At 36.2% G+C, this 27,728-nt stretch overlaps 1 protein-coding gene across 3 annotated transcripts; it reads left to right on the top strand.

The window, feature by feature from the left end:
- Positions 1 to 394: 394 nt before the first annotated feature.
- ELOC (elongin C) lies at positions 395 to 22,479 on the top strand. Of its 3 annotated transcripts, none has more exons than XM_081265693.1 (4): positions 395 to 498; positions 13,883 to 13,935; positions 16,294 to 16,437; positions 22,262 to 22,479. In XM_081265693.1, exons 2-4 carry the CDS (start codon positions 13,932 to 13,934, stop codon positions 22,450 to 22,452), a joined length of 339 nt encoding a protein of 112 aa, XP_081121819.1. In that variant the 5' UTR covers positions 395 to 498; positions 13,883 to 13,931; the 3' UTR covers positions 22,453 to 22,479. The 3 variants fall into 3 exon arrangements, with proteins under 3 accessions (XP_081121819.1, XP_081121818.1, XP_081121820.1); XM_081265692.1 differs by lacking the exon at positions 395 to 498 and adding an exon at positions 562 to 666; XM_081265694.1 differs by lacking the exon at positions 395 to 498 and adding an exon at positions 7,180 to 7,205.
- The last annotated feature ends 5,249 nt before the right edge of the window (positions 22,480 to 27,728 follow it).

Raw genomic sequence — 27,728 nt, 5'->3', positions numbered from 1 at the left:
GCGAGCCATTGAGATGCTCGTCAACACGCCCTGCAACTTTTCAAAAGGCAGCTGCTGCTTCATTAAGAGCACGATTTTATTAGCATGGGAAACCCACTCCCACGTCTCAATCTCCGTCACACTATCTTCCACTTCTAAGTGTACCCACAAACCAGAGGCAAACAAAACCTCTACCACTACCGAAATCCTAACGTGCAGCACAAGAAACTACAAGTTCCAGGATGCACCGCTGCCTGGGGCCAAACACCAACAACAGCAACCCTCCAGAAAAACTACAAGTCCCAAGGTGCAGTTCTGCCTAAGATTCCCGAGAGCCTTTGCAGAAATTGGATTAGGTTGGCGCGGCATGCTGGGAATCCAAAATATCTAGAATCGGACTGGTGGAGATTTGCCAGTGACGTCTCTTTGGAGGGCCTGAGTTATTGAAGGGGAAGGGAAGGGCCGCTACGCACTTCCTGCAGACCCGTGGGCGAAGGACGGCGTCTCAAGCCTCACCAGGTACTAATCTCCCGCCCATCGCAGAAAGCGGCATTGACCCGCCGGAAGTAATTCCTTCGACTGCCCCGGAACCCTCTGGGGCAGGCAGCTGGGGGTGGGGGGGTGGCCCTGGAGTAGGGGCTGTGGCGGTACGAGGGGACTCGGCTGCGGTGGCTGCGAGGCTGACGAGTGAGTGTCGGGTTGGGGCGGGAACCGAGCTGCGGGTACGCGTGGAGAGTGAGGGAGGCTGGAACTGGGTGGTTTCACAGTCCCACTTCTCACCCCTTCCCATCTGGGCGGGGAAGGAACGGAAGCTCTTAACCTCCCGGGCCTCCCCTGCTCTTGGTTTGGGGGAGGGGAGAGGAGGTTGGCGGGACCTTTACTGGCGCCCCTCGGTGGGCTTGGAAAGATGTTGAAGGAGGAGAGGCTGCCGGCGAGATTGGGCCTTCGCTGGGCTGAGCGCGGGGAGGGTGGAGTTAGGAGTATGGATCCCTCTCGTCTTTTTCTTTTTTCTTTAATCATGTGCGTTCAGTTCGTTCTTGTCTTGAAGTCAGTCTCTAGTCCAGGAGTGGGTCCTCACTCTTCCAGCAGCGGGACCCCGAAAAAAGTTTACCTTCCAGGCAACTCCTTGGATGATCTGATCTCTGCCTGACTTGGTTGGTTGGGGTTTTCGTGCATCTACATCCATTCTTGACTGAAAGAAGGTATCAAATATAGTGTCCAATTGATTTCTTACTGAAATCTCTTTAGTAGCATTTAACTGTGGAATTTGGGTCATTTAGTGTGAACATTTCTATTGAGCATCTCTTTCAGTGTAGAAAGTAACTGAACTCTTTAGTCTTTTTTAAAATATACGTTTATTTATTTATATTCGGTTCTCAGGATCGAACCCAGTGCCTCACACATGTGCTCCACCACTGAGCCACAACCCCAACCCAATCTTTAGTCTTTATAAAAAGCAAACAAACAAAAACTTGTTTTTAAAGTTCCAAATTTGCTTTTTGATCTCCAGTTATTTCCTTTTTCCTTTTTAAGTGGCCTAAAATGACAAATATCTAATCTAACCTACGTTATAATCATGTGAAAAATCACAGTTCACATGTGTTTAAAAAATTATTGTTATATAATAATTATGTATATTAGTGGGTTTCATTGTGACATATTTGTACGTGTACATAACATGATTTGGTTAATTTCATTTCCCAGTACCTCTCTTTGCCCTGCCTTTTTCCTCCTGGTGGTCCTTGTCCTCTGTCTTACTGGTCTCCTTTCTATTTTTACCAGATTCCTTTTTTCCTCTCTAATATCTATGATATAACATAACAGCTCTTGACTTTCTTGAGTCTGGTTAGTTTGCTTAACGTGATGTTCTGAAATTCCATCCATTTATCAGCAAATGACATAATTTACTTATTTTTTAAAGCTAAATAAAACTCCATGATGTGTATGCAGAGAATATATGCCACATTTTCTTTATCCATTCATCTGTTGAGCCTGGTTACTGTGAGTTGCACTCCTATTGCTATAAACATAGGTATGCATGTATTGCTTTAGTTGACTTTAATTCTTTTGGATAAAAACCAAGAAGTCACAAGTGGATTTATTCTTTCTAGAGATATAATGGCAAGGAAACAGCTGTGATTCTTCCCATCATGGATATTTGTTGTGATGATTCAGGATTCTACTTCATTTTTATCTTGGGTTGATTTATGTATTTATTTTTATTTAATTTTTTGCAGTTTGGGGGATGGAACCCAGGGTTTTCCATGTGCTAGGCAAGTGCTCTACTACACTGCCAGCTTCCTATTTAAATTTTTAAAAACTGTTTTTTGTTAAATGTGAAGGTTTAGCCAAGTGTGGTGGCACATACTTGTAATCCCAGCATCTTAGGAGACTGAGGCAAGAGAATTGCAAGTTTGAGGCTAGCCTTTACAACTTAGTGAGGCCCTGCCTTAAATGATAAAGGGGTTGGTGATGGCAGGCACAGTGGTACATACCTATAATCCCAGCAACTCCAGAGCCTGAGTTAGGAGTATTATAATTTCAAGGCCAGCTTTAGTAACTTAGGGAGGTCCTAACCAATTTAGTGAGACCCTGTCTCAAAAGATGAAAAGGGCTGGAGATATAGCTCAGCAGAGAACTCCCAGTTTCAATCTCAGTACCATGGGCATAGGGAGTAAAGTTTTGTCTAATTAAACTATTATTCAAAAAATTACACATTTATTTCAAAAGGAGAGAATCTTTATCACTACTAGATGGTACTTCTGTAAGAAAATTAAGCAGTAGTTGACACCCAGAAATTATAGTCAGCCCCATATATCGAGTTCTAAAGTAATATTAGTTTAGTGCGCTTTTTTGGTATAATTTTCAAATGCTACAAATTAAATTTATGCTCTTATGTGTTTATGCATTTCAGCTAACCTGCCATCCTAAATGATTTATTGTTCCATTATTATATAAGGTCAGACATAGCTCATCCAGTGGTGCCTCAAATTTTAAAAAAATATTTATTGAGAATCTACTATTATTGTCACTGTTTCAGGCCTGCCCTCAAAGAACTTGAGAAAAGAGAGTATATGTATAAGTAATCAAATAATAGTTTCAGGTAGTGCTTAAAGGAAATATATCAAGATTAGGGGTTAGTGTAACTGGGATGGGAATGTCTAATTTTGATAGACTAATCAGGGAAGACCTCTCTGAGGAGTTGATGTTTTAGCTGTCTTAAGGAAGACTTAAAGGAAGAATTTTTCAGACAGCAGCAACTGCAAATGCAAAGACCTTGAGATGTGAGTAAACTTGACCTATTCAAAGAATACTAAGAAGATCAAGGTGAGTGGAACATAGTAAAGGAGAAGTAGTGCAAGATGAGGTGAGAGAAGTTAACAAGAAATAAATAAGATTGGGGCCTTATAGTCCTCTTTCTATCTGTAATGAGAAGTCAAAGCATTAGAGGGTTTTGGCAGGAAAGTGATACTGATTTATGCTTGAGATGGTAGTTTGCTGGGTGGAGAACAGACCAGCTGGGAAGAAAATGGGGAAACAATCTCATGAGTAGGCTTTTTAGTATTCTATTTGAGATATGGTAGCTTGAACTAGAGGTATAGAGTTAGAAATAAATGAGAAATGGTCTGATTTGGAATGTAATTTGAAGCTGGAGTCAAATCAGTTCACCCTGGGACAAAAGAAAAAAAAAAACTGAATGATCATATGTTTTGCCTGAGCATGTTTTGAGTACCATTTACCAAAATGGGGAAGATTGGAAAGGGACCATGGTTTCTGAGAGAAGTCTCGGGAGTTCTATATGGGACTTGTTGAGTTTGAATATTAAGATAGCTGAGAATATGTGAGAAGGCATGTTAGAGGTTCATAACTTGCACTTAACAGAGAAGCCAGTCTAGGAAGTTAATCTGGAAATCCTGTTTTATAGGTGATATTTAAATCTGTGTACTGGAGGACATCAAGCGAATGTTAATAGAGAATAAGGCAGAAAACTACAAGTGATAAAAGTCAAAAAAACAGGAGAGTATAGCATTAGCAGCACTAAGGGAAAAAAATATCTCAAGGAAGGGAGTAGGCAGTTATGTAAAGTTGAAACAAATAAGGTGAGGATTAAAAATTGGCCACATGACCATGCAAAATTTGATATGATGAGACTCTTGAGCAAATTGATAGGCCAAAAGTCAGATTGGAGTGGGTTTAGGAGTGGATGGCAGCCTAGGGGTATAGTTTAGTGGTAGAGCACATTTTCCAGGCCCTGGATTCAGTCCCCAGAACCAAATGAAAAAAGTGCATGGTGGGTTGGAGGGCGAGAGGGTGTGAATAATGACAAGAGCAAGTCCTTAGGGGAAAAGGTATAGGACTTAGTGCTTAATGGAAGAGCTGACTGTGGACAAGATCTATATTTTTTATTCAACTTTTGAAACAAAAACATGAATAGTATATGGTATATAGATGCAGGTAAGTTGTAGGTAGGAAGATAAGGAATTGAAGTGATTTATCTCAGTGTATTTTTAGCTCATCATTCTAAAGGTTCTTCTAAATGATTTTATAATGGACAGAATCTATGATTAGATGTACACAATATATTGGAAATAACTGCTCATACTTTTTGCAAACTGAAACAAAGGAATCTGGAGATGTTTAAAAAGGTGATTAGGCAGATTACAGGGTGAGGCAAACACTCAGAGGGAACATGCAGTGCTCTGTAAATTCTGTATTGTAGCTGGGCTCACACACGCCTGTAATCTCAGCAGCTTGGGAGGCTGAGGCAAGAGAATCAAGAGTTCAAAGCGAGGCTCTAAGCAATTCAATGAGACCCTGTCTCTAATAAAATACAAAATAGGGCTGGGGATGTGACTCAATGGTTGAGTTCAATCCCCAGTACCCTCTCACCCCCACCTGCCCCCCCCCAAAAAAAATCTGTGTTGTGTGGGGATAAATGCTTAATAAAGATGGGAAATTGAGTTATAGGCAGTTGTAAGGGCAAGGGGAACTTAAGATGGACTCAGGCATTAAAATGGTAGCACTAGAAGGGACTTGTTGACACACATCTAGTTTATTTCCTTCATTTGGGAGACAAGAATCAGAAGTCCTGTCTCTTAACCTAATATGGTCTCAAGATAGAAATTAAGGATTTAGGATTCCTTTGCTTCTTATCCATGAGCCTCTAGGACTGAGGGATTTAAGATTAAGAACTAGAAATGGTTGTTACATTTTTTAACAGTTGAACAAAAATTCAAAGAAAATTTTTATAACTCATAATAAAAATTATGTGAAATTCAAAATTCTCTGCCGTAAATAAAACTTTGTGGAAACACAACCATACTCATTTGTTTACATCTGTCTTGCTGCTTTTGCCTTCTACTCACAGAGTTGGAGTAGTTGTGACAGAGAGCTTATGACCTGGCCTGCTAAGTATAAAATATTTACTTATCTGTCCCCTTACAGAAAAAGATTCCTATCTCCCACACTAAAATGTAATTTCCAGACTGGGAAATAAATAAAATAACGTGTCTTTATTTTTGTCCACAGATTATCTGAAGCATCTAGAAGAGTGTGTGTGTGCCTATACACATATATACATACGTGTTCATATGTAGATATGCATAGATGAATGAGCCTCTGGTTTGGAAATAATCATAGAAGTTAGTGTTTCGATGTGTTTGCTCTGTGCTAGGCACCATTCTAAGTGCTTTTAACATAAACTCATTCTTTAAGGCTCTGGGGTAGACTCTGTATTCCCATGATATAGAAACTTAGGCACAGAAAGGTTATATAATTTCCTCCAAGGTGACATAGCTAGGAATCTGCAAAGGTCAATTGCGATTAAGCACTATTTTATGTGAAGGGCTAAAATCAAGTCTTCAGGGATGATAGAAAACAATACTAGAATGGTTAGGTAGGAGAAATGAAAGAGGATAGTGTTACAAAGGACTATGTATCTTCCCCTGTGTTCTTAAATTAGGCATTAAAAATCTGTATCTCAGCCTGTGTTCCTTTTCAGTCACTCTTTTGTTTCATAAGGCCCAACTCCCCAATCTCTGACCTCTTTTCCTGCATTCTCTCCTTGACTCACTCCTCTGGCAAAACTGGTGTCTTGGTGTTCTCTTCTTTCAAAGATTCATTCTTTCAGGCCTCAGATAACCATATCTTACTCCCTACTTTGTACAGGTCTCTGTCAAGTGTTGGTGAAGCCTGTCTTTACCACCCTGAATGCAATGCCAGCCTCATCTCCTCTCTGCCCATTCCCTACTTACCTTACCCTGCTTTACTTTTCCCCATAGCTCTTTTTCTATCTCACACGTTATTTTAATCTTCTGTCCTCACCTTTCTTTTCATGAGAATCTTCTGTTAATGTTTTTCTCTGTGTCCCCAATGCCTAGGATAGCACTTGGCATGCTAACCCTCAGTAACTATTTGTTGAAGGAGCTGGGTGTGGTGGTGCATGCCTATAATCCTAGTGACCCAAGAGGCTGAGGCAGGAGGATCCCAAACCTGAGACTAGGCTTAACAACTTAGACCCTGTTTCTAAAAATAAAAATAAAAAGGGCTGGAAAATAGCTCAGGGATAAAGGGCCTCTGGCGCAATCTCCTGTACCACTAAAAAGTCCTGGTGGGAGGAATAGAATTTAGTGGTAGAAAGTGAAAAGCACTTAGAATGGTCCCTAGCATGCATGAGGTCCTGGGTTCCATATCCAGGAAAGGAAAGGGGAAAAAATTTCAATAAGTTGAATAAGCATTTGTATGAGCCTAAGAACCCTTAAATATGAGTCCAAGAGGATTCATCTTTGACACCCAGGCCAGTATTTGAGCTATTCTGTACCATAAAAGTTCCCAGGCCCTATCTACCCCACCCAACTCACCTGTATGATCTGGGGCCACATTAATGAGTCTTAATTTGGAGTCAAATCAGGCATCACAGATGAGGATAGAGTGGGGACCTAGCAATGTTTTCTGTGATAGGTTAGTGTCACCTTATACTGAGCTGTGGAAAATTCTAACGTATATGTTTAGACACTGAAGGTCTTAGGGGAGAATCCAGATAAGGGTAAATGTTCGAGAGTTTATTTTCCAGTTCTCAGGAAACAAAACAGTATAAACCCTGAGTTGTTGTAGAACAAACTTGTTCATCTTTAGCTCAATAGAATGATTTCTTATCCTTCGAATTATGAGTTGTAATAGGTTAAATGGAAAATGTTTGGAGCCTGCTTCAAAGATCTTTAACAATGGTAAGTACTAATTAGTAATTAAAGGCAACTGATATCTAGTTATTAAGGTAGAAAATTCTAAGGTATAGTTTTAGTCAACCTCGGACAACTTAACCCAGATATCTCTGCAATGGTGTATTATTAAATGTTCATACCAACCCATGTGGTAGGTATTAATATTCTTATTCTTTAAGCTGAGATGGAACAATTTAAGTCTACAGAGTGGCACTGTGGGGATCTAAACATGCAGCCACCTGGTCTCCCTTAACTAAGGGCAGAAGAGTGGACCCAGGCGAGCACAGGAGTGGGGATCCAATTTATGCTATAAGGTTTCAGTAAGAAATCCTCTAGCCTGGCATGGTGGCACACACCTAAATCCAGGCTACTGGGGAGACTGAGGCAGGAGGATTGCAAGTTCAAGGCTAGCCTGGGCAATTTAGTGTCTTAAAATAAAAAGGGCTGGGGAGATAGCTCAGTGGTAGAACACTTCTGGGTTCAATCCCCAATATAGCAAAAAGAAAAATAATATCTGTTGAAGGAATGAATTTGTAAACTGGTTTCCAACAACACTGAGTTATGCTGTATGCCCTCCATCCAAGCTGTTTGACTTTGCTCATTACTCTGCCTGGATTACTCTCCCCTTACAGTCTAGCCTGATAAAACATCTTCATCCATTGAGACTCATCAAAAGCTATTTTCCTTTTATGGCTGTTCACTTAACAAATTTTCTATTGCAGCCTTGTACCTCAGAATTACTTGCTTTGAAACAAACTCCCCATCCTCCTCTGGTAGAATCTACATTTCTATTAAATCTGGGTTAATGTCAGTATGTCTTTGGAAAGGTTAATCAGACAGAAAACCTTCCTGGATTGAAGACATCTTTGGAGTTAAGAGACTGCAGCTTCAGGGGCTGGAGTCGGGGCTCAGTGGTAGAGCACTTGCCTAGCACATGTGAGGCACTGGGTTCAATTCCCAGCACCACATAAAAATGAACAAATAAAATAAAGGTATTGTGTCCGCCTACTAAAAAATTAAAAAAGAGGGAGAGAGAGATTGCAACTTCAGTGGGCTAGGTGGCCCATGCCTGTAATCCCTGTAGCTCAGGAGGCTGAGACAGGTGGATCTTGAGTTCAAAGCCAGCCTCAGCAATGGCGAGGCTCTAAGCAAATCAGTGAGACCCTGTCTCAAAAAAAAAAAAAAAAAAAAAAAATACAAAATTAGGGCTGGAGATATAGCTCAGTGGTCGAGTGCCCCTGAGTTCAATTCCCCATAACCCTCCCACCCCCTCCCCCCAAAAGATATACAACTTCAGAAAAGCCATCAATAATTTTTTTAAACTTTTACTTTCACCTTATATTTTTTAAATTGAGGTATAATGTACATATAGGGAAATGCTCATTTTCTCCCAGTTTGTGAGTTTGCTTTTTGATTTCTTCATGGCTTGTGGGTTTCTTGTTTTGTTTTTTTCTATTTTTTGTTTTTTTAATGGGTGTTTTTGCTATTTTTTTTTTTTTAAGGAATCCAGTTTTTAAAATTTGTGCTTTCTGTATCTTTTATGAGAAATCTTTGCCTACATGAATATTATGAAAATGCTCTGTTTTCTTCTAGTAGCTTTATTATTTTGCCTTTTACATTTAGCTCTGTGAAATATCTCAGATAGATTTTTATGTATGGGGAGAATAACAGTTCTTTTCCAGATTGCTATCTAGTTGTTCCGGAATCATATGTTGAAGAGATTTTCCTTTCTAGCCATGTTTTTTTTGTTTTTGTTTTTTCCTATACATATACTTGATTTACTTACTGGTATAAGGATTCAGAAAAACCATACTTATTTTTGCCATTTGCAATTTGCTGTGAAACAGATGTAACCCACCAAAACATAGATAATTAGTGACCATCACATCATTCACATTATATCTAAGGACTACTTAACATGACTGTGTCTGTTATAGGGTTCATACTTTGCTTCTTTTTATTTTTTGAGACTGATCTTGCTCAGTTGCTGAGGCTGGCCTCAAACTTGTGATCCTCTTGCTTCAGTCTCCTGAGTGAGTGGAATTGCAAGCGTGTGACTCCAGATCATTACATTCTCACATCAAGTTAAGAATCATCAGGTCAGCCATTTATCAGCTTTTCATTGCTGTGACAAAATACCTAAAAGAAAATCAACTTTAAAGGAGGAAAATTTTATTGTGGCTCATGGTTTCAGTCTTCGGTCATTTGGCCCCATCTCTCTGGGCCTGTTTTGAAGCAGTGCATCATGGCAAAGGAGTGGTAAAGCATTGCTGCTCACCTCATGGCATCCAAGACCAGGGGGAGAGAGCAAGAGAGGAGCTAAAGACAATCCCAAACTTAATGAAAAGCCATCTCCAAAAGTGTCCACAACCTCCCAATAGTGCCACCAACTGGGGAATCAAAGCATTAAAGACATGAGCTTTTGCGGGGCATTTAAAAAATCAATTTTAAGTCATAGATGAAATACATGAATAGATACTCCGTTTAGAAGAATATTTCAGACAAGCCTACATTCTCTATTGGCTATGTCTCTCTTTACCAGTCTTTATGCCAGTGATAAGGATTATTATCAGTTTAGAGAATATCTTTCAAGACCTTTTTCTAGTCATATACACTTTAGAGCATGTATTCACACACTTTTTTTTTTTTTTAAGAGAGAATTTTGGGGCTGGGGATGTGGCTCAAGCGGTAGCGCGCTCGCCTGACATGCGTGCGGCCCGGGTTCGATCCTCAGCACCACATACCAACAAGGATGTTGTGTCCGCTGAGAACTAAAAAATAAATATTAAAAATTCTCTCTCTCTCTCTCCTCTCTGCTCCTCCTACCACTCTACCTCTTCTTCCTCTTTAAAAAAAAAAGAGAGAGAATTTTAATATTTATTTTTTTAGTTTTCGGCGGATACAACATCTTTTTTTTGTATGTGGTGCTGAGGATCAAACCTGTGCTGCATGCATGCCAGGCGAGCGTGCTACCGCTTGAGCCACATCCCCAGCCCCAACACATTCTTATTTATCTGCAAATTAGAAGATTAGAAGGTGAGAAGCCACTTCTGTTACCTAAGGGACATCAAACTGTATTTATCATTCTAACATACCTTTTAAAAAGTCAGTGGTTTATTTTGTGGGCCTTTTGTGTCATTATATGTAGACTTTTACCTTATTCACAGCCCCACAATATTTCAAACTATGGGTATAATATTTTCATTTAGCTCATTCCCTAATTGATGAACCTTTTAAAGCATTTTAGTTTTCTCATGTGTACATATTGTGGTAACTATTCTCCTTGCCTTTGCACACAGTGCTAGTGTTTCTGTAATGTAAATGCCAAGATAAATTCCACAAAGTTTTTTAATTGATACTATTGATGCTTTCCAAAGACTGTATAGCCATTTCTTTAGTGTTATCCATCCCTGCCTCCTCCACTTAATTTTAGATGGTTTTAAAAGTAAACTTTGCATTTTTTTGTGATTAGTATTGGAACCAAGCAATTTTTCTTATTTATTTATTTTGTGATGGTGCTGGGGATTGGACCAAGGGTTTTACACATGCTAGGCAAGCAAGTGCTTTACCACTGTGATACATCCCCACGCCTGACCTCCATCTTTAACCTGTTCAGTTCATATTCCCAGAACTCAGCTTAGTTATCCAACAAATATTCAAACTGAATTTTTTTTTCCTCTCCAAACTTAAATTTCTACAAGTAATTCATGGGTCACAAACTTAATTACGTTTCACATATTTTTAAATTCTCTCTAAGAATTAGGAAATTTTAATTCTTAATGTTGATTTAGTCTTTTCTCTGTTAGTGACCGTGAACCTTTTCCTCCCTTCTTAATCTCTGTTGTATAAATGGTAAAACTGATTTACTATATTAAGTCTGTAGAGAAACTGTTGCTACCCAAAGGGCTTCTAAAATGACTGCATGGTTGCTTAGCTACTGCTAGTTAAATAAACATTTTAGATGTTTTACTCTGGAAATTGTCCAGATAGAAAAGTTGAAACTTGAAATTCTTGTACTTCAAGTCTTTCTAGAATTTTTTTCTTTTTAAAAGAAGGATTACAAAGTACTGTAAAAAGAAGAAAATGACATTGATGAATATTTTAATTGCCTATTATTATAACATGGCATAGTACTATTTTTAAAGCTTAGAGAACTACCTAAGGATTTATATCAGCAGCTCTCAAGAGAAGTAGAAGATAAGCTTAACTGGAGCCAGCATTTTTTATCTTGGAGGTGTAGAACAATGGAAGAGAAGTAGAATATGAGGAATATGAGCTGTGAAGTCAAACTTACCAAGGTTTAAATCTTGTTGCTTAAGTTGTAGAAGTCTTTGAGTAAGTGGTAGCCTCTTCATTGTTTCCCAGTCTCTAAATTAAGAACAATAATTCTGTAGAAGAGCTGTTATTTAAATAAGATACTGTCTGTAAAGCATTTATTGCAATATTTACCAATTATTAAAGATCCACAATTTGTTGGTTAAAATATAATATGCCAGTTTTGCCCTTTTTCTCTGTTTTAGCTCACATTAAAACTAGTGCTTTAAATATGTTCCTGTTTAGAGTGTTCAAGGCTAAGGTAGGTTTGATTGGGGGGTTAAGGTCTTACAATGTAGTCAAAGCTGGCCTCAGATTCCTGGGTTCAAGTGATTCTTCTGCCTCAAACACCCCCCCCCCCCCAAGTAACTAGTACAACAGACATATGCTCCCACCAGTTCAGCTCAAGAGATTTGATTTCTACCACTATGTCACTATGGGAGCAAATCACTCAAGCTTTCTGAACATCTTCTTTCCTAAACTGAGGGATTTGATTGGATATCTCCCAAGTTCTTATACTAAAATGTGACGTTTCATTTTCTTGATTCCTTAAGGCTAGAATTAAAATATTGCTCAGTAAGTTCTTAGAATATGTGTGTGTACATGCGTGCATGTGCTAGGGATCAAACCCAGGGCCTTATGGCATTCTAGGTAAGCACTCTGCCACTGAGCCACAAACCCAGCTCCAGGATATGCTATTTTCCTATTGGTGACAAATAATATTTGTATAAAAAAGACCCTTTCAAGAAATGCTGTCATGTTGTTAAAATACAAATTATTGGGCTGCGGGTGTAGCTCAGTGGTAAGGTACTTTTCTAATATGTGTGGGGCCCTGGGTTCACTTCCCAGTACCACAAAGTATAAATTACTTGAAGGGCGGGTGCTGGGATACCGACCTTTCTTTCTTATTTTTTTTTTTTTTTTTTTTTTTTTAGGAATCTGTTATTTTGGAAATATTAAGATTTTTCAAATTATATATATTTTGGAGGGGGTGGGTACTGGGGATTGAACTTCGGGGCCCTCAACCACTGAGCCACATCCCCAGCCCTATTTTGTATTTTATTTATAGACAGAGTCTCACTGAGTTGCTTAGTGCCTCAGCCTCCCGAGCCGCTGGGATTACAAGCATGTGCCACCATGCCCAGCTTCAAACTGTATATTTTTACCATTTTGTTGTTAAATTTCAGATCTTGGGTAGCCTATAAACAGAAAGAATGGAAGACTAAGATTATGTAGATGTACACACTTAATATAAGTAGAAGACAAGTCTTTTTTTTAATATTTTTTTTTAGTTATAGTTTGACACAATACCTTTATTCCATTCATTCATTTTTACGTGTGTTGAGGATCAAATCTAGGGCCACGCATGTGCTAGGCGAGTGCTCTACCACTGAGTGACAGCCCCAGACCCCAAGTCTTGTCTTTTTAAATTTTTGTGGAAGCTTCTTCCTATTGGGTATATCATGTTGTCATTCATTGAAACCAATATTTGCTTACTTTCTACCACTATATAGTAAATACAGGATACAGAGCTTCTGGTATCCTTACCGTGTTGAGTAAGGAGTCATTGCTTGGCTGGCACATGGACATGTAAGAAAGCACAAGGTTCGGTATCCAGGGTATTTATTGAGTTCCCAATATGTAGAAATGATTGATGGAATCATGACCAAAAAGGTTGAACTCAATCCTCAGCTCCCTCCGTCTGAAGTCTTTTTCCAAGGTCCTCAAATTCCTCCAGCCTGAGTCCTCTAGTTAGCTTACAATATTTAGAAGCCTTCCAGTCAATTGGTTAGCATAAAGTAGGTGAATAATGAATAACAAAGACACTGTTATCATTAGGGAAATTTTAAGGGTTTAGAGGCTACTTTCCAGAAAGGAGGGACAATGGCCTGCCAAATCCTTCTGTTCTACAATAGACCCATAGGTTTTCTTTAGATTATTGGCTGAGACCTTTACTCAAAAATAATAATAATAATAATAAGGAGGAGGAGGAGGAAACACTGCCTTATCTCAGTGTAGCATTTTTCTTTATCATTATGATGCATGTTTGCATTTTAATATGCTATACTTTTTTGCATGTCTATTAACTCAACATGGCACATACTTTACAACCTCCCCTTAGTACCACCAACCCCCAATTTAGAATGGTTATTTATTATACTTTATTTTAAATAATCTTCCTACAATTCAGAATCCCCATCTGATCAATTCACAAAGCATTTTGATATCCTTCACTTGGTTGATAGAAGTGTATGTTGGAGTTATGACCCCCATGCATAAGGAGAGTCCTTAAACTGTTAACACCAAGAATGTGTTAAATAACAGTGAGCAAAAACATTAATCTTATTGTGGTGTTGTTAAATTTTCAGGAAACTACTCACGTTCCTGTGGAACCAAACTAGAATTTATAAGAACATAATGGGTAAGTTATGTAGAGATAATTTTGTGTTTCAATTAGTAGAAGCTATTTTTTCTTCTCAAAGACAGACCTTCAGAGTCATTGAATGCAAGTAAGAAAATGGTTAGAGTAAACTGAAATTAGTTGTTTAAGTTAAGACTTGTGTTTATTGTATGTTCCTGAAAGGCACATCAGTAACAATATTGTGCCAGATCAAATTGGTAAAATGCAGTGAGTAATTGTACCTTAAGAAATTTGAGGGCTCATGGGGTTGTGGCGTGGCTCAGTGGTAGAGCGCTCAGTGGTAGAATGTTTACCTGGCATGTGTGAAGCCCTGGGTTGAAAACCCAGCACTGCAAAAAAAAAAAAAAGGAAAAGGAAAAGAAATTTGAAACTTGCCCAATAAATATAAAATGGTTTAACTTGGGGGTGGGAATCAGAAGCATAAATTGAAATAACTGATAGCTTTTTAGTTTTGTTCTTAGACATTGACAATAACTGTTAAAATTCTGTATGCTTGAATAGTCTTATCATTTAAAAGTTATTTACATCTTTATAAGTCCCCCAGACTTTATTACTAAAAATTAATTACACTATCATAGCTTTCATTGGATGCTTAATCTTTTGCCTCAATTTGCTTTCTCTGCATGTTTGTTTGTGTTTTTCTGTACTCATCTAAGACTTATAAAATAACACTTCACACCTAAACATTTAAGCATTTATCTCCTAATTTAGTCCGTATTCGGAATTTCCCAACAGTTTTAGTAGTATTCTTCACAGCTGGTTTGCCTATTTTAATCTATTAATCCAGTCAGGGATCACTTATTGCATTACCTTGTCTCTCTCGTTCTTTTAAACAATTCCCTACTTTTTGAGGGGTGGGGAGAAGGACTTTTCATGACTTTGTTTTGAAGAGTAAGCCAATAGTTTAAAAGACTATTCTTCAATTTAAATTTGTCTGTTTCCCTGTGATTATATTCAGAGTAAATATTTTTTGCAGCAATAGGTGATTTTAATATTTATTAATCTTAGTTTTAGGGCTTTCTGAGTTAACTATTAACAAATCGGTAAGTGGATTTTTTAAAGATTTTTTTTTTAAGATTTTTTAAAAGTTGTAGATGGACACAATACCTTTATTTTATTTATTTTTATATGGTGTTGGGGATCGAACCCAGTGCCTCACACATGCTAGGCAAGCGCTCTATCACTGAGCCACAACCCTAGCCCTCCTATGTTTTTAAAGTAAGCTTTAAGATATGTTAGTAACCGTAAAAGATAAAGTTCTGGGATAGTACAGAATTGTAAAAGGTATGTATGTGAGAAAAGATCTTAAGGGGATGTACCAAAAATATGTATATATGTACCACAAAAAAGTTAAATTGAGTGGACTACTGTGGCTGAAACCAGTGCAGTAGCAATGGGGATAACTGGTAGTATGCATTCTCTGTTTTCATCTCTACTTCGAATTTTTTTCTTTTCTTTTCTTTTTGCTGTGTATGGGACCAAACCCAGGGCTTTTGAGCATGGAAAGTAGGCATTTTATCACTGAGCTACAACACCCAGTTCCCTCTACTTTGAATTTTTAAAGACTGATTCTGTCTAAATTCATTATGTTAAACCATGCAATAATTTAAATTGGTCAGTAAATGTCTTTAAGATTGTTTGTATGGGGACAGGGGTTGTTGCTCAGTGGTAGAGCACTTGCCTCACATGTGTGACGCCCTGGGTTCAATCCTCAGGACCACATATAAATAAACAAATAAAATAAAAGTATTGTGTCCATCTACAACTAAAAATATTAAAAAAAAAAAGATTGCTTTTATGTATCAGGAATAAAATGCCAAGTAAAAGAAGGCTTAACTTATAGAATTTGGGACTTGGCATATAAACACTATGCATCTTATTTCTAGAAAAGTATATCAGGAAATAGGGTTAAGTCATTTATTTAATATTTTATCTTTATCTTCACATTTGATTGTGCTGCTTTGGCAACCAAAAAAAATTTTTTTGTCAGTACCTCCTTGAAAAAGATTGGTAAGTTTTCATCTAATATATCCTTTGATCTAGAGTTTATGCTGACAGTGGAAAATATTTAGAGAATGATAAAACAAGGTGCTAAAAACTTTAAAGTTGGAGCTGAGGGTGTGGTTTAGTAGTAGAGTGCCTACCTAGTATGAGCAAGGCCCTGGGTTCAACCCCCAGCACTGAAAAAAAGGAAAAAAACTTTGAAGTCTCAGTGGCTGTTACCTTCCAGAAATGTTTATTGTCTTGAATTTCTCAAATATTAGCCTTAGTAAAACTGTTTGGTTTTAGTATACTAGTGTGATTCAAGAATCATTGCAATTAAGTTTAAAAAAATAATCATTTTACTACCAACTTTAGATGGAGAAGAGAAAACCTATGGTGGCTGTGAAGGCCCTGATGCCATGTATGTCAAATTGATATCTTCTGATGGTCATGAATTTATTGTAAAAAGAGAACATGCACTAACATCAGGAACAATAAAAGCCATGTTGAGTGGCCCAGGTAAGTAGTTCTTTTCCTTAATGTTTGATAAATGTATTTTTTTTTTAAGTTTAATCAAATGAGTCCTATTTAAAGAAAAAGTCTTCTAATGTTATTTCCTGGTTGTGTTGTATTGGGAAAAAAATTGGTGTGTGCCATTTTCTGTTTTCATTTATTTACCCTATAAATTTCCACAAAACAAATTGATTACGTGGTAATAGGAAGGTTTGGTTTTTTTACATTTAGTTTCCATTGTCAACTTTTTAACTGTAGATTCTAGTGATTTTGTTCTAGTTTGATAGAAAGGTTATTTCTAGAAGTTCAATATCTACCAGATCTCTATTTTTAACATTTTTTCTTAAAAATAAATTTAAAATTAAAAAAATACATAGTATAGAATTAACTGTTTTAAAGTGTACAGTTCATTGCCATTTACTATGTTCACAATATTGTGGAGCCTAGTTGCAGAACATTTTCATCACTCTAAAACAAAACCCCATACTCATTAAGGTATCGCTACATATCATTCTTCTCCTCTCACCTTTCCACATTTGACAACCAATATGCTTTCTAATTTTCTTATTCTGGACATTTCATATAAATGTAATCATGCTATGTGACCTTTTGTATCTGGCTTTTTTTCACTTGACATTAATGCTCTCAAGGTTCATATATGTGGTAACATATATATTACTTTAGTCCTTTTTATGGCTGAATAATATTCTATTGTGTGAATATAGAACTTTTTAAAATCTGTTAGTCTTAGTTGATTAATATTTGGGTTGTTTCCACCTTTTGGCTACTATGAATAGTGCTGCCTTAAACATTTGTATGCAGGTCATTTGTTTGAATACTTGGTTTCCGTTCTTTTGCATGTATATATAAGAGTAGAACTGTATGATCATATAGTAATTCTACATTTAACTTTTGGAGGAACTATCAGATTCCTTTCACAGAAGCTGAATCATTTCACATTTCTACCAATAGTATACTAGAGTTCCAGTTTTTATGTATCCTGGCCAATATGAATTATTGCCTATATTATTATGTATTATTGCCTTTTTGGTTGTCGGTTTTTCTAGTGAGTATGAAGGGATATTTCACTGTGGTTCTGATTTGCATTCCTTAATAATTAATGATGTTGTATTTTTTTCATATATATCTTCTTTGGAGGAATGTCAATGTCTGTTCAAGCCTTTTTCCATTTTTGGTGTTGAGTTTTAAGAGTTGTTTGTTTGTTTTTAAGTTTTTATTGGTTTTGTTTTGTTCGACCAGGGCCTCTCCACCACCAAGTAGCATCCCCGGTCCCTTTTTATTTATTTTTAAGACAGGGTCTGGATAAGTGCCCAGCCTGGCTTTTAATTGCAATCTTTCTGCCTCAGTCTACCAAGTAGCTGGGATTATAGATGTGCACCACACTCAGCCTGTAAGAGTTGGCTTTTTGTTGGTTTTTGTACCGAGGACTAAACTCAGGGGCACTTGACCACTGAGCCACATCCCCGGCCTTTTTTTTCCTATTTTATTTAGAGACAGAGTCTCACTGAATTGCTTAATGCCTTGCTTTTTGCTGAGGCTGGCTTTGAACTCTTGATCCTTCTGCCTCAGCCCCTCAAGCTGCTGGGATTACAGGCGTGCACCCATGTGCCCAGCTGTTTTGGTTTTCTTTTTTTGTTTGTTTGTTTAGTACCAAGGGTTTAACACAGGGGAACTTTATACAGAGCCATATCCTTGGTCTTTTTTTTATTTTTTATTTTGAGATAGGGTCTCATTAAGTTGCTGAGGTTGGCCTCTTAACCTCCTGCATTTGCTGGGATTATAGGCCTATGCCACCATGCCCAGCTTTGTTAGAGTTCTTTATACATTCTTGATATTAGTCCCTTATCTAATACATGATTTGCAAATAAATATTTTGTTCTGTTCCATGGGTTGCTTGCCTGCCTTCCTGCCTTCCCCCTATTTTCTTCTTCCTTCCTTCATTTTCCAGTCTCGCACATGCCAGGCAAGCTTTCTACCACTAAACTCTAGCAAATCTTTAGTTTTTTTTTTTTTTTTAATAGTGTCATTTGAAGCGTATGTTTTATTTTATTTTGATGAAGTATAATTGTTTGATTTTTGTTTTTATGTCCTTTCTGCAACCATATCCAACAACATGAAGATTTAATTAAGTTAGATTTCCCCTGCATTTTCTTCTAGGAGTTTTATGAATTCAGCTCTTATAATACTTAGGTTTTTTGTTTTAGATTAATTTTTGTGTATGGTGTTGGGTGAGAGTTAAACTTCATTCTTTTGCATGAGGATATCTACTATCGTGTATTGAAGAAACCATTCTTTTCCCTCTTGAATGTTCTTGGTACCCTTGATAAAAATTGGTTAGCCAGAGATGTGCATGTTTATTTCTGGGTTCTCTATTCTGTTTATCTATATGAAAATTGTTTCAGTTGCTTGAATCCCTTATTCCTTATCTATATTTTTTTACTATGAAAATTTTAAAGCAAAACCAGAAATGCAATGGTGTAATATACCTCCATGTGCCAAACTTCGGTAGTTATTAATATTTTGCCCATCATATCTTGTTTTACCTACTATCCCTATTTTGGGAGTATTTCAAGAAATTCCCTGACATTGTGTCATTTCACTTGCAAACTCTTGTGGCCTTTTTTTGTTTGTTTTTGTGTTTTTTTGTGGTGCAGTACTGGGGTTTGAATCCAGGGCTTCTCACATGCAAAGCATATGCTCTACCACTAAGCTACATCCTTGGGCCCCGCGAGCGCCCACCCCCCTTTTTTTCCCTTTTGTACCAGGTTACACTAAATTGTACTGGCTGGCCTTGAACTTTTAATCCTCTTCCCCTAGCCTCCTGAGTAGCTGGGATTATGTATGCGCCACCATTCCAGCTATATCACATCTTTTACAAGTCAGGATTGACTGGTGGGTTCCAGGGTTGTCAAGCTGATTCATGCATAAAAATTCCCTCATCTGACTTTCATATAATGGCTTTAGAATTCATTGTGATTATTATTGAGGTTTACTTCATTTGGGATTAAAAATAGTGATTTACTAATTCTGTGATTTCTTCTGCATTTATTAGCTAGAATTTTCCTATTAAAAAAATTATTCAGCTACCTTGAAATAAAGTCTGTGTGGGAAAAGCAAGATAATTGCTTGGATTTTTTTCATTGTACATAAAATTTTTCATTAATCAATGAATTGATTCTCCTTCACCTTCCAAATAGTATAGTGTTTTGTTCTTATTTTTGAGTTTTGATATATCATTGTGAACTTTTGACTTATTATATCTGATGTTTTCTTTTGGATGTAGGGTGATGAAGCCTTATCATGTTGTCCAGGCTGGCCTCAAACTCCTGGGCCCAAACGATCTCACTAACTCAGCCTCTCAAGAGCTGGGTCTACAGACATATGCCACTGTGCCTGGTTCAGTCTTTCTCACTGATTCTAAAATTCCTTCATTTTTGTGCCAGAAAGAGCTACCTCAGTTTGACTTACAATAGTGTTTTGTTGTTTGTTCTGTTTTTCAGTGCTCTGGGGCTCAATCAAAACCAAGGCGTTGTGTGTGCTAGGCAACCACTTTACCACTGAACCATATCCCAGCCCAGTTCCTATGTCCTTTGGACATGGTGTACTTAGTCTTAGATAGCTATATTATTTTTTGTAATATTTCCCACGTTTGTCATATACAGTATTTCCCAGTCCTGAATGCGCTATTTTCCCCAAGAGCCATGTTTTCTTCAGCTAGAAAATGGTATTTAGGGACCGCAGTCTAGCTTTTAGGGGTACTTAATGCTCCTGGGTTGAATCAATTTTAGGCTTCCTACTGGACAATGCTAAGAAATAGTTTAGGGGGTAAGAAATCATAAATGCCAACAAAATTTTATTTTAAAATTATGATGAGAAAGCTTTTGCTTTTGTTAAGCTTTATTTTCTTTAATTTAAAAACACGAGTTTTAATCTTTGAGGGAGCAGGAAAATATTTAGCCCAAAATTAATATTTGTATAAAAAGGAATGAAGTATTGATGCATGCTACAATGGGAACATACATCTAAAACTTGCTCGATGAAAGAAACGAAAAGGGTCACATTATATGTAATGATTTCATTTATATGAAATGTCCAGACTAGGTAAATACAAAGACAGAAAGCAGATTGGTGTTTGCTAGATGTTGGGGGTATGGGGAATGAATATTTTGAACTAGATGGAGGGTACAGTTGCATAACATGAATGTATAAATGCCACTGAATAGTACACTTTAAGATGTTTGATTTTAAGTTATATGAATTTCACCTTTAAAAAATTATCTGGTATCAAAAAGTTAATAAGTACCTATTGATAATATATTCAAAAGATGGAATTTAAATTTTTGACACACCAAAATTTATTTTGCTGAGTCCTACTCTCTTTCTTCTTACCTCACTCCAACCAGTAGAAACCTACTGGAAACTTTTTAAAATACTACATTCTCAGAAAATGTATTTTTTTAAATATTTATTTTTTAATTATAGGTGGACATAATATCTTTATTTTATTTTTATGTGGTGCTGAAAATCGAACACAGTGCTTCACTCATGCTAGGCAAGTGCTTTACCTCTGAGCCACGACCCCAGCCCTCAGAAAGTGCATTTTGAGATTTAAATGCTTTTTATATTCAATATACATGATAGTGCAAAATCATTAAAAATCTTGTCCCTATCAGTAAAGACTAAATGGTGTGACTTTCATGTGGCTAAAAATTCTGTAAGGAATGGGACTTGAAAGGTAGCTCAATTGGTGGAGTGCTTACCTGCCATGCACAAAGGTGTTCAGCCCCCAGCACTACCAAAATTTTTTTTGAGGAATGACTGAAAACTGATAATGAATTATTAGTAAATACTCACAAAGAAAATGATTAGTAAATACAGAGAAGTGTCTTACGAGGAAATCCCATTACATGATCATATTTTTAAAAAAACTAAAAGAGGAAACAATTTTCTTGCCTGAAGTTTTTTTTCGAATATATATTTCTCAGGCTAAGGTGTAGCTCAGTGTTAGAGCATGTGCTTAGCATGCACAAGGCTAAAAAACATCTATCTTATGATTTTATTCTTTATGTGCTCGCTCATTACCAAAAGAGCCAAATTAGAAAATCGATGATTTGCCCTGACTTTATTTTTACATGGCAATTCAATACTGCATAGGACTCCTGATGACCTGTAAAGACTTGACTCCTGATTTAGCTTTTTCTTTCTTTTTCCCCCTTCAGTAATCAGACCACCAAGATTTTAGGAAAAGCTATTTTAAGTCTCTAACCCATGAGGACAGAATTAGAATCTTAAAATTCAGTCTTATGAATCTCAAAACTCTATCTTTAATAGATTTTTGTTATTTATATTCAAATCAGAGTTAAATAATTTGATGGCAATTAGGATTTTTTATTATTATTCTTTTAATAATTATTAGCTTGCTAGGACTGCCACAACAAAGTACCACAGACTAGATAGATGGCTTAAACAACAGAACTTAATTCTCTGACAATTCTGGAGTATAGAAGTTGAAATTAAATTCTCAGCAGACAGGGTTGAATTCTACTAAGACCTCTTTCTTTGCCTTGTTAGATGGTCATCTCCCTATGTCTTTACATGATCTTCTCTCAGTGTCTGTCTGTGTCCTTATCTCTTGTGAGGATACCAGTTATTGGTTTACCACCAATTTTAATTTAATCACCTCTTTAAAGACCCTATCTCCAAATATATTCACATTCTGAGGTACTAGGAGGTCTAAGACTCCAACATAGGAATTTGAGGGGGAACACTATTCACAGCCCATAACATACACAATCCTTTTGTTTTACAGGTCAGTTTGCCGAAAATGAAACTAATGAGGTCAATTTTAGAGAAATTCCATCTCATGTGCTATCAAAAGTATGCATGTATTTTACCTACAAGGTTCGCTACACTAACAGCTCTACCGAGATTCCCGAATTCCCAATTGCACCTGAAATCGCATTGGAACTACTGATGGCTGCGAACTTCCTAGATTGTTAAATAAAATAAATTATAATAAACTGTTAATTTTTTTTCAGTATTTAATATTTGTAGTTCAGTTAGTAATTTTTTCATATATAGCATGTTGCCTGTATGCAATTGAACTACAAATTTAATTGCAAAGCAGATTTTCTTCTGTTCTTTTGCATAGCAATCAAAGTTAAAATTTGTTTCATACATCAACAAATTAAGGACATTTTCACAAAGTGAGAAATAAACAATTATGCCAATTTGTAGGTGGTTTTGTTTATCCTTTGGATGTGACTTTTAAAATTAGAACGATGATACAATAAATGCTGAAATATAGGCATAAACGAACATGTTCTACAGGTAAATAATGGGGCTATGTATTTTTGTTTTTAGTGTTTTTTTAAAAAAAAACTTATTCTGATCTATAGCCACTGATAGCATTACTAGAGTTATGCAAATAATTACATAATAAACATGTTTATAACTTAGCCAAAAGTTGATTTTTATAATTCAAAGAATGAGAGTTGAAATTTCTTATGTGTTTTTTGATAAACCGCAGTATTATTTAAGTGTATCTTGTGTTTTGTTTATTGCTACAATTTAAGAACTTTATTTTAAAACAATTTGGAAGATCACTAGGTACAACTAGTAACTGTTTGAACTGTAAGCCATGGTCAACAAGTTAAACTTCGACTTAGATCCTGTTCATTGTGCATTTGGGGCAATCCAAAGTACTGTACTTTGATTAACTTTCAAGCTTCCTTTGCAATTTTCATTCTTCATAGATCCCCGTGAATATACTTCTTGTTTAAGTATGTTTTAAAATACTTACTATAAGTTTTATCTAGATCTTAAAGCGAGATTTTTTTAACAATACCAGTCTTCCTCCATCAAATGTTATAAAGTATGAAAAATGTTGAGCAGTGTAGTAAAAAAATCTTATAATACACTTAGATATAGTACATGAATTATCTTCTATTAATTAAAGTATGTTCCTATAAATATGGTACCTTAATCAGTGGGTTTTATGAAGTCAGACTTATGAGGAAGCATTCAGCTTTTAAGCAAACAAAGAACATGAGAAACTGACAGCATTTTGTGTAGGCTTAGGAGAAGAATTACTGAAGTTGGGGGTAGTATTGTCTGTTTTAGTACAACAAAACTGATTTTGAGGCCTATAAACGTAAGTCTTCACCTTATTGTTAAGACTAGCTAAATATAGTCCAGTTTTTCTGGAAAACTGCAAAAAGCGTAAAATAATTTTTTCTCTTAGAAAACCTAAACATTGTACCTTACAATTTATTAAATGCAGTTAAAAAACACGTATTTTTAGTAATCTAAAACATACATACATACTTTAGAAGATATGTATCAAGTATAAGATCATCTGGGGCTAGGAATATAGCTCAGTGATAAGAGTGCTTTGAGGCACTAGGTTTGATCCCCAGCAAGGTGGGAGGCTGGTACTTAGTAGCCAATAATACCAATCATAAACCTATATAATGGTTTCTAAAGGTGAGAGCTGGAAATAAAGTTTGACCAGTTTTTGTAGGTTACTTTGTGTTAGATCCAGAAGTAACCTGAAGTTTAGAACATTAAAATAAAACTGGAATGAAGACTAGACAAATCTGTGTATCTTGCAGCAAATGGTACTTGCATGTTAATAAAGACTGATTGACTAAAAGGTATGATAAACACTTGATGTTTGATCTTTTTAGCCTTGATGTCTCTTTTTTTTGTGAAAGATTCACAAGATTCTGCAATGAAACCTTAATAGTTTCCTGAAACAGTAATTAACTTCATATTATGTGCAAATCTCCCCAATGTTTTTTTTGCACAAAAGATATTACTATAAAATGTTTTATTCAATTTTTATTTGATTTTTTTTCTGTCTAGGTTATGCTTTTTATTTTTCATGGAGTTATTATCAAGTTAATTTCCTTACTTTTGAAAGATATGCCTACATATTGAGACATAGAATTTATTATATGCAGTAAATTCAGTTCATGCTAATAGAGAAACACATTGAGGCATCTTGTTCTGCATAGGCCTGTCATCTTGGTGCAAGTCATTTGCTAAGCTTATTCATTTATTTAGAAAGTACAAATATTCTAAGCAATAATATAAATTTGCTATTAAAAATTGAAGTGTTAACTCAAGTAATATCTAAATAGAACAAATTTCATACAAATTAACAAAGCTAGAAAGTATTTAGATATAACAATTCTAAGTTGAGCTCTGATTCACTGTAAATTTGATTAAATAAGGTCTTATACTCGATGCCATTGGCTTTATATGTACATTTTGTGTTTTATTTGCAATATATAAATCTGGTTTATTATCAAACCAATCATATTTTATATTCCTGTTAAACTTAATGGTTTGTTGTTTACTTAATGGTTTGTTGGTTTAAACAAATATTTAATAGTATACAACTATTTTGGTATATTAGAGCACCAACCTGGGAGTTAAAAAAGTCTAGATCCTGTGCTGATTAGTCACTTGAGTTTCAACAAGTCTCTAGGCCTCTGTTTCACATCTGTAAAATTAGGAGGTTGTACATCTATAGAGTGATGTTTTACCACCTTATTTTTCTAATAAACAAGACTATTGTATAAAACCAAGACTATAACATTATAGATGCAGATTGGAAGAATTTTGAACTAGAGAGAAAAAAATTTGAGTTTTTGCTACTTCTAGATTATGCATAAAATATTACACATTAGTACTAAAACTAAGGGCTAAAGATGAGGCTCAGTGGTGGAAGGCTTTATTAGCATGTGTGAGATCTTAGATTCAATCCACAGAACCACTAGTAACAAAAGTACTGTAACTAGATTAATTTAGAATATTTGTGGGGTTTTTTCTAGCCTGCTATATGTAAAAAAAAAAAATCTAGTTTTAGCTCTGGTTATCAGTAATTTTCTAATATGAAGGAAAAGTATGTTCTGTGACTTTCATACCAGTATAATTAATGCCAAGATCAATCTGAATTCAATTTTCTTTTTTCTTTCATTGTTTATTTTTGCAGTGCTGAGGATTGAATAGGGCCTGGCACATGCTTGGCAATATTACTGAGCCACATCCCCAGCCCTTTTCCGTCCTTCCTTTCTTCCATTCATTCATTCATTCATTTTAATACTGGGAATTGAGCCCAGGGTACTGCTACCAGTGACCAACATCTACAGACCTTTTTTAAACTTTATTTTGAGATAGGTAACTTGTGATCCTTCTGCCTCAACCTCTCCATAGCTGGGATTACAGCCTGTGCCTCCTTGCTTGCTTTAACTATTCTTTCTATTTGCCTATGAACTACAAAAGAGAGAAAAATGTTTTTTCACTCACGTACTAATTTATCCCGAATTGGGTACATCATGTATGATATCTGTGTCTATTTCATATATCTCTTGCTGAGCCCATTAGACCTTCCCCTCTCCCTCTCCTCCCTCCCCCCCCTCTTTTTGAATGCCCAAGTCCTCACCCATGCTAGCACACAAACTCTACTACCAAGCTACACCCTCCAGCTCCCCCAAATTTTTTATTTTTGTATATTGTTCTCATACAGAACATGGGTAAATCACACTTTTTCTCTTTCTAGTACTAATACTTGGAATTGCTTTCATATTTAGAATTTTTTTTAAATATTTATTTTTTTAGTTCTCAGCAGACACAACATCTTTTTTTGTATGTGGTGCTGAGGATCGAACCTGGGCCGCACGCATGCCAGGCGAGCGCGCTACCCCCTTGAGCCACATCCCCAGCCCCTAGAATTTTTTTTTTTTTTTTTTTTTTTTATCTTGCTGTGTTGCCCAGTCTGGCTTCTGACCCAGAGTTCTCTCCTTAGCCTCCCAAGTAGCTGGGATTACAGGTATGCATCATTTTTGTTGTCTGTGTTTTGTTTATTTTGAAATGGAATCTCAATATGTTGCCCAGGCTGGTCTTGAATTCCTGATTTCAGTTGATCTTCCTGCTTTAGCCTCCCAGTGCTGGGATTATAGGTGTGCACCACCACACCAGGCTTTTCAGTTATTATTAATACAAAAATGTTTTATTACATTTGAACTCAATATATTTTATATACTAAGTCCTTTATGATAGGCCCTATTGCTTCATTATTTAGAAAAGCATATATAAAATGGCAGATTAGGATAAGAAAATCAAATTTAATGACTCCTTGGTGCTGGAGATTGAACACAGGGCCTCACACATGCTAAGCAGCTTTCTACCACTAAGCTACATGCCCATCCCTTGTGGTGTTTTTGTGTTTTATTTGAGACAGGGTCTCCCTTAATTGTTCAGCCTGACCCTGAACTGGATCCTCCTAGTAGCTGGGATTACAGTTGTGCACCATTACACCCAGGTAAATTTGGTGACTTTTTAAAATCAGAGTTGTCTAAAATTATTTTATCAGAGCCTTTAAATTTTTTGGCATCATAAGGTAAAGCTTGTGGTTAATCCTGCCTATGCATGCCAGCTGGCCCAGATCTGTGATTAATTTTTTTTTAAGTAGTAGGATTTTAATTCGATGTGTACTTATCAAATTTATATTTTTTAAGTCAGTGTATTGTCATTTCTGCTTTAGAAAACTCGAGTCTATCAATCTCCAGTATGATTTTGAATTGGAATGTATAGTTTTTTAAGATCATCAAAGGCAAAGTTTATCATTCCATAATTTCATTTGTTTTTGAAATGCAAGCTTCATTAGTTTATTGCCACCATCCAAATCAGCCATTATTTTTTCTTCTGATTTTTGACTTAAAAAAAAAAGGATCTAAGAAAATATTTAATGATGATCCAAGATCACAAACTGATTTGCAGTAAGATTTTAGATTCAGATTATCATTTGAGTTAATTAGAACAAATATGGTGCTTAGATTCTAAAGAATTACACTCAGTAAAAGTCTTGGAAGTATTGAAGAACGCAACATGCAAAATACTGAAATGTAATTGAGGTATAGGGAGTTGATACATGACGTATGCCTATAATATAAATGCTTTAAAAGTTACATTTCTCTACACATGAACATCATCCTTCATTTAGTAGGGCTGTTGAAAATGTTTCTGGAATTGCCCTGCTTTTAGGATTTATAATAAATATTCTTATAATAAATGATTCCCCCTCCTTTTTATTTTTTTAGTTTTTTGAGGTACTGGGGATTAAACCCAGGACCAGGAAAATGCATACCACTAAACTACAACCCCCTGCCCATTCTTTTGAAAAGTATATAACTAAAGGAATTAGAGTAGTTTTCTCATGTAGGCAGTAACCTGGTCATATCAGAACCAAATTTAAAGCTGTAAGCTTG

Source organism: Spermophilus citellus (assembly GCF_964194105.1).
Source record: "Spermophilus citellus genome assembly, chromosome: 14".
Classification (NCBI taxonomy): domain Eukaryota; kingdom Metazoa; phylum Chordata; class Mammalia; order Rodentia; family Sciuridae; genus Spermophilus; species Spermophilus citellus.
The sequence above is the reverse complement of the archived record's forward strand: the minus strand, read 5'-3'. Positions and strand labels throughout refer to the sequence as shown.

Coding starts and splice junctions, on each gene's coding strand:
- ELOC (XM_081265693.1), top strand. Junction 16,438..22,261: donor AGCCATGTTGAGTGGCCCAG/GTAAGTAGTTCT, acceptor TTTGTTTTACAG/GTCAGTTTGCCGAAAATGAA.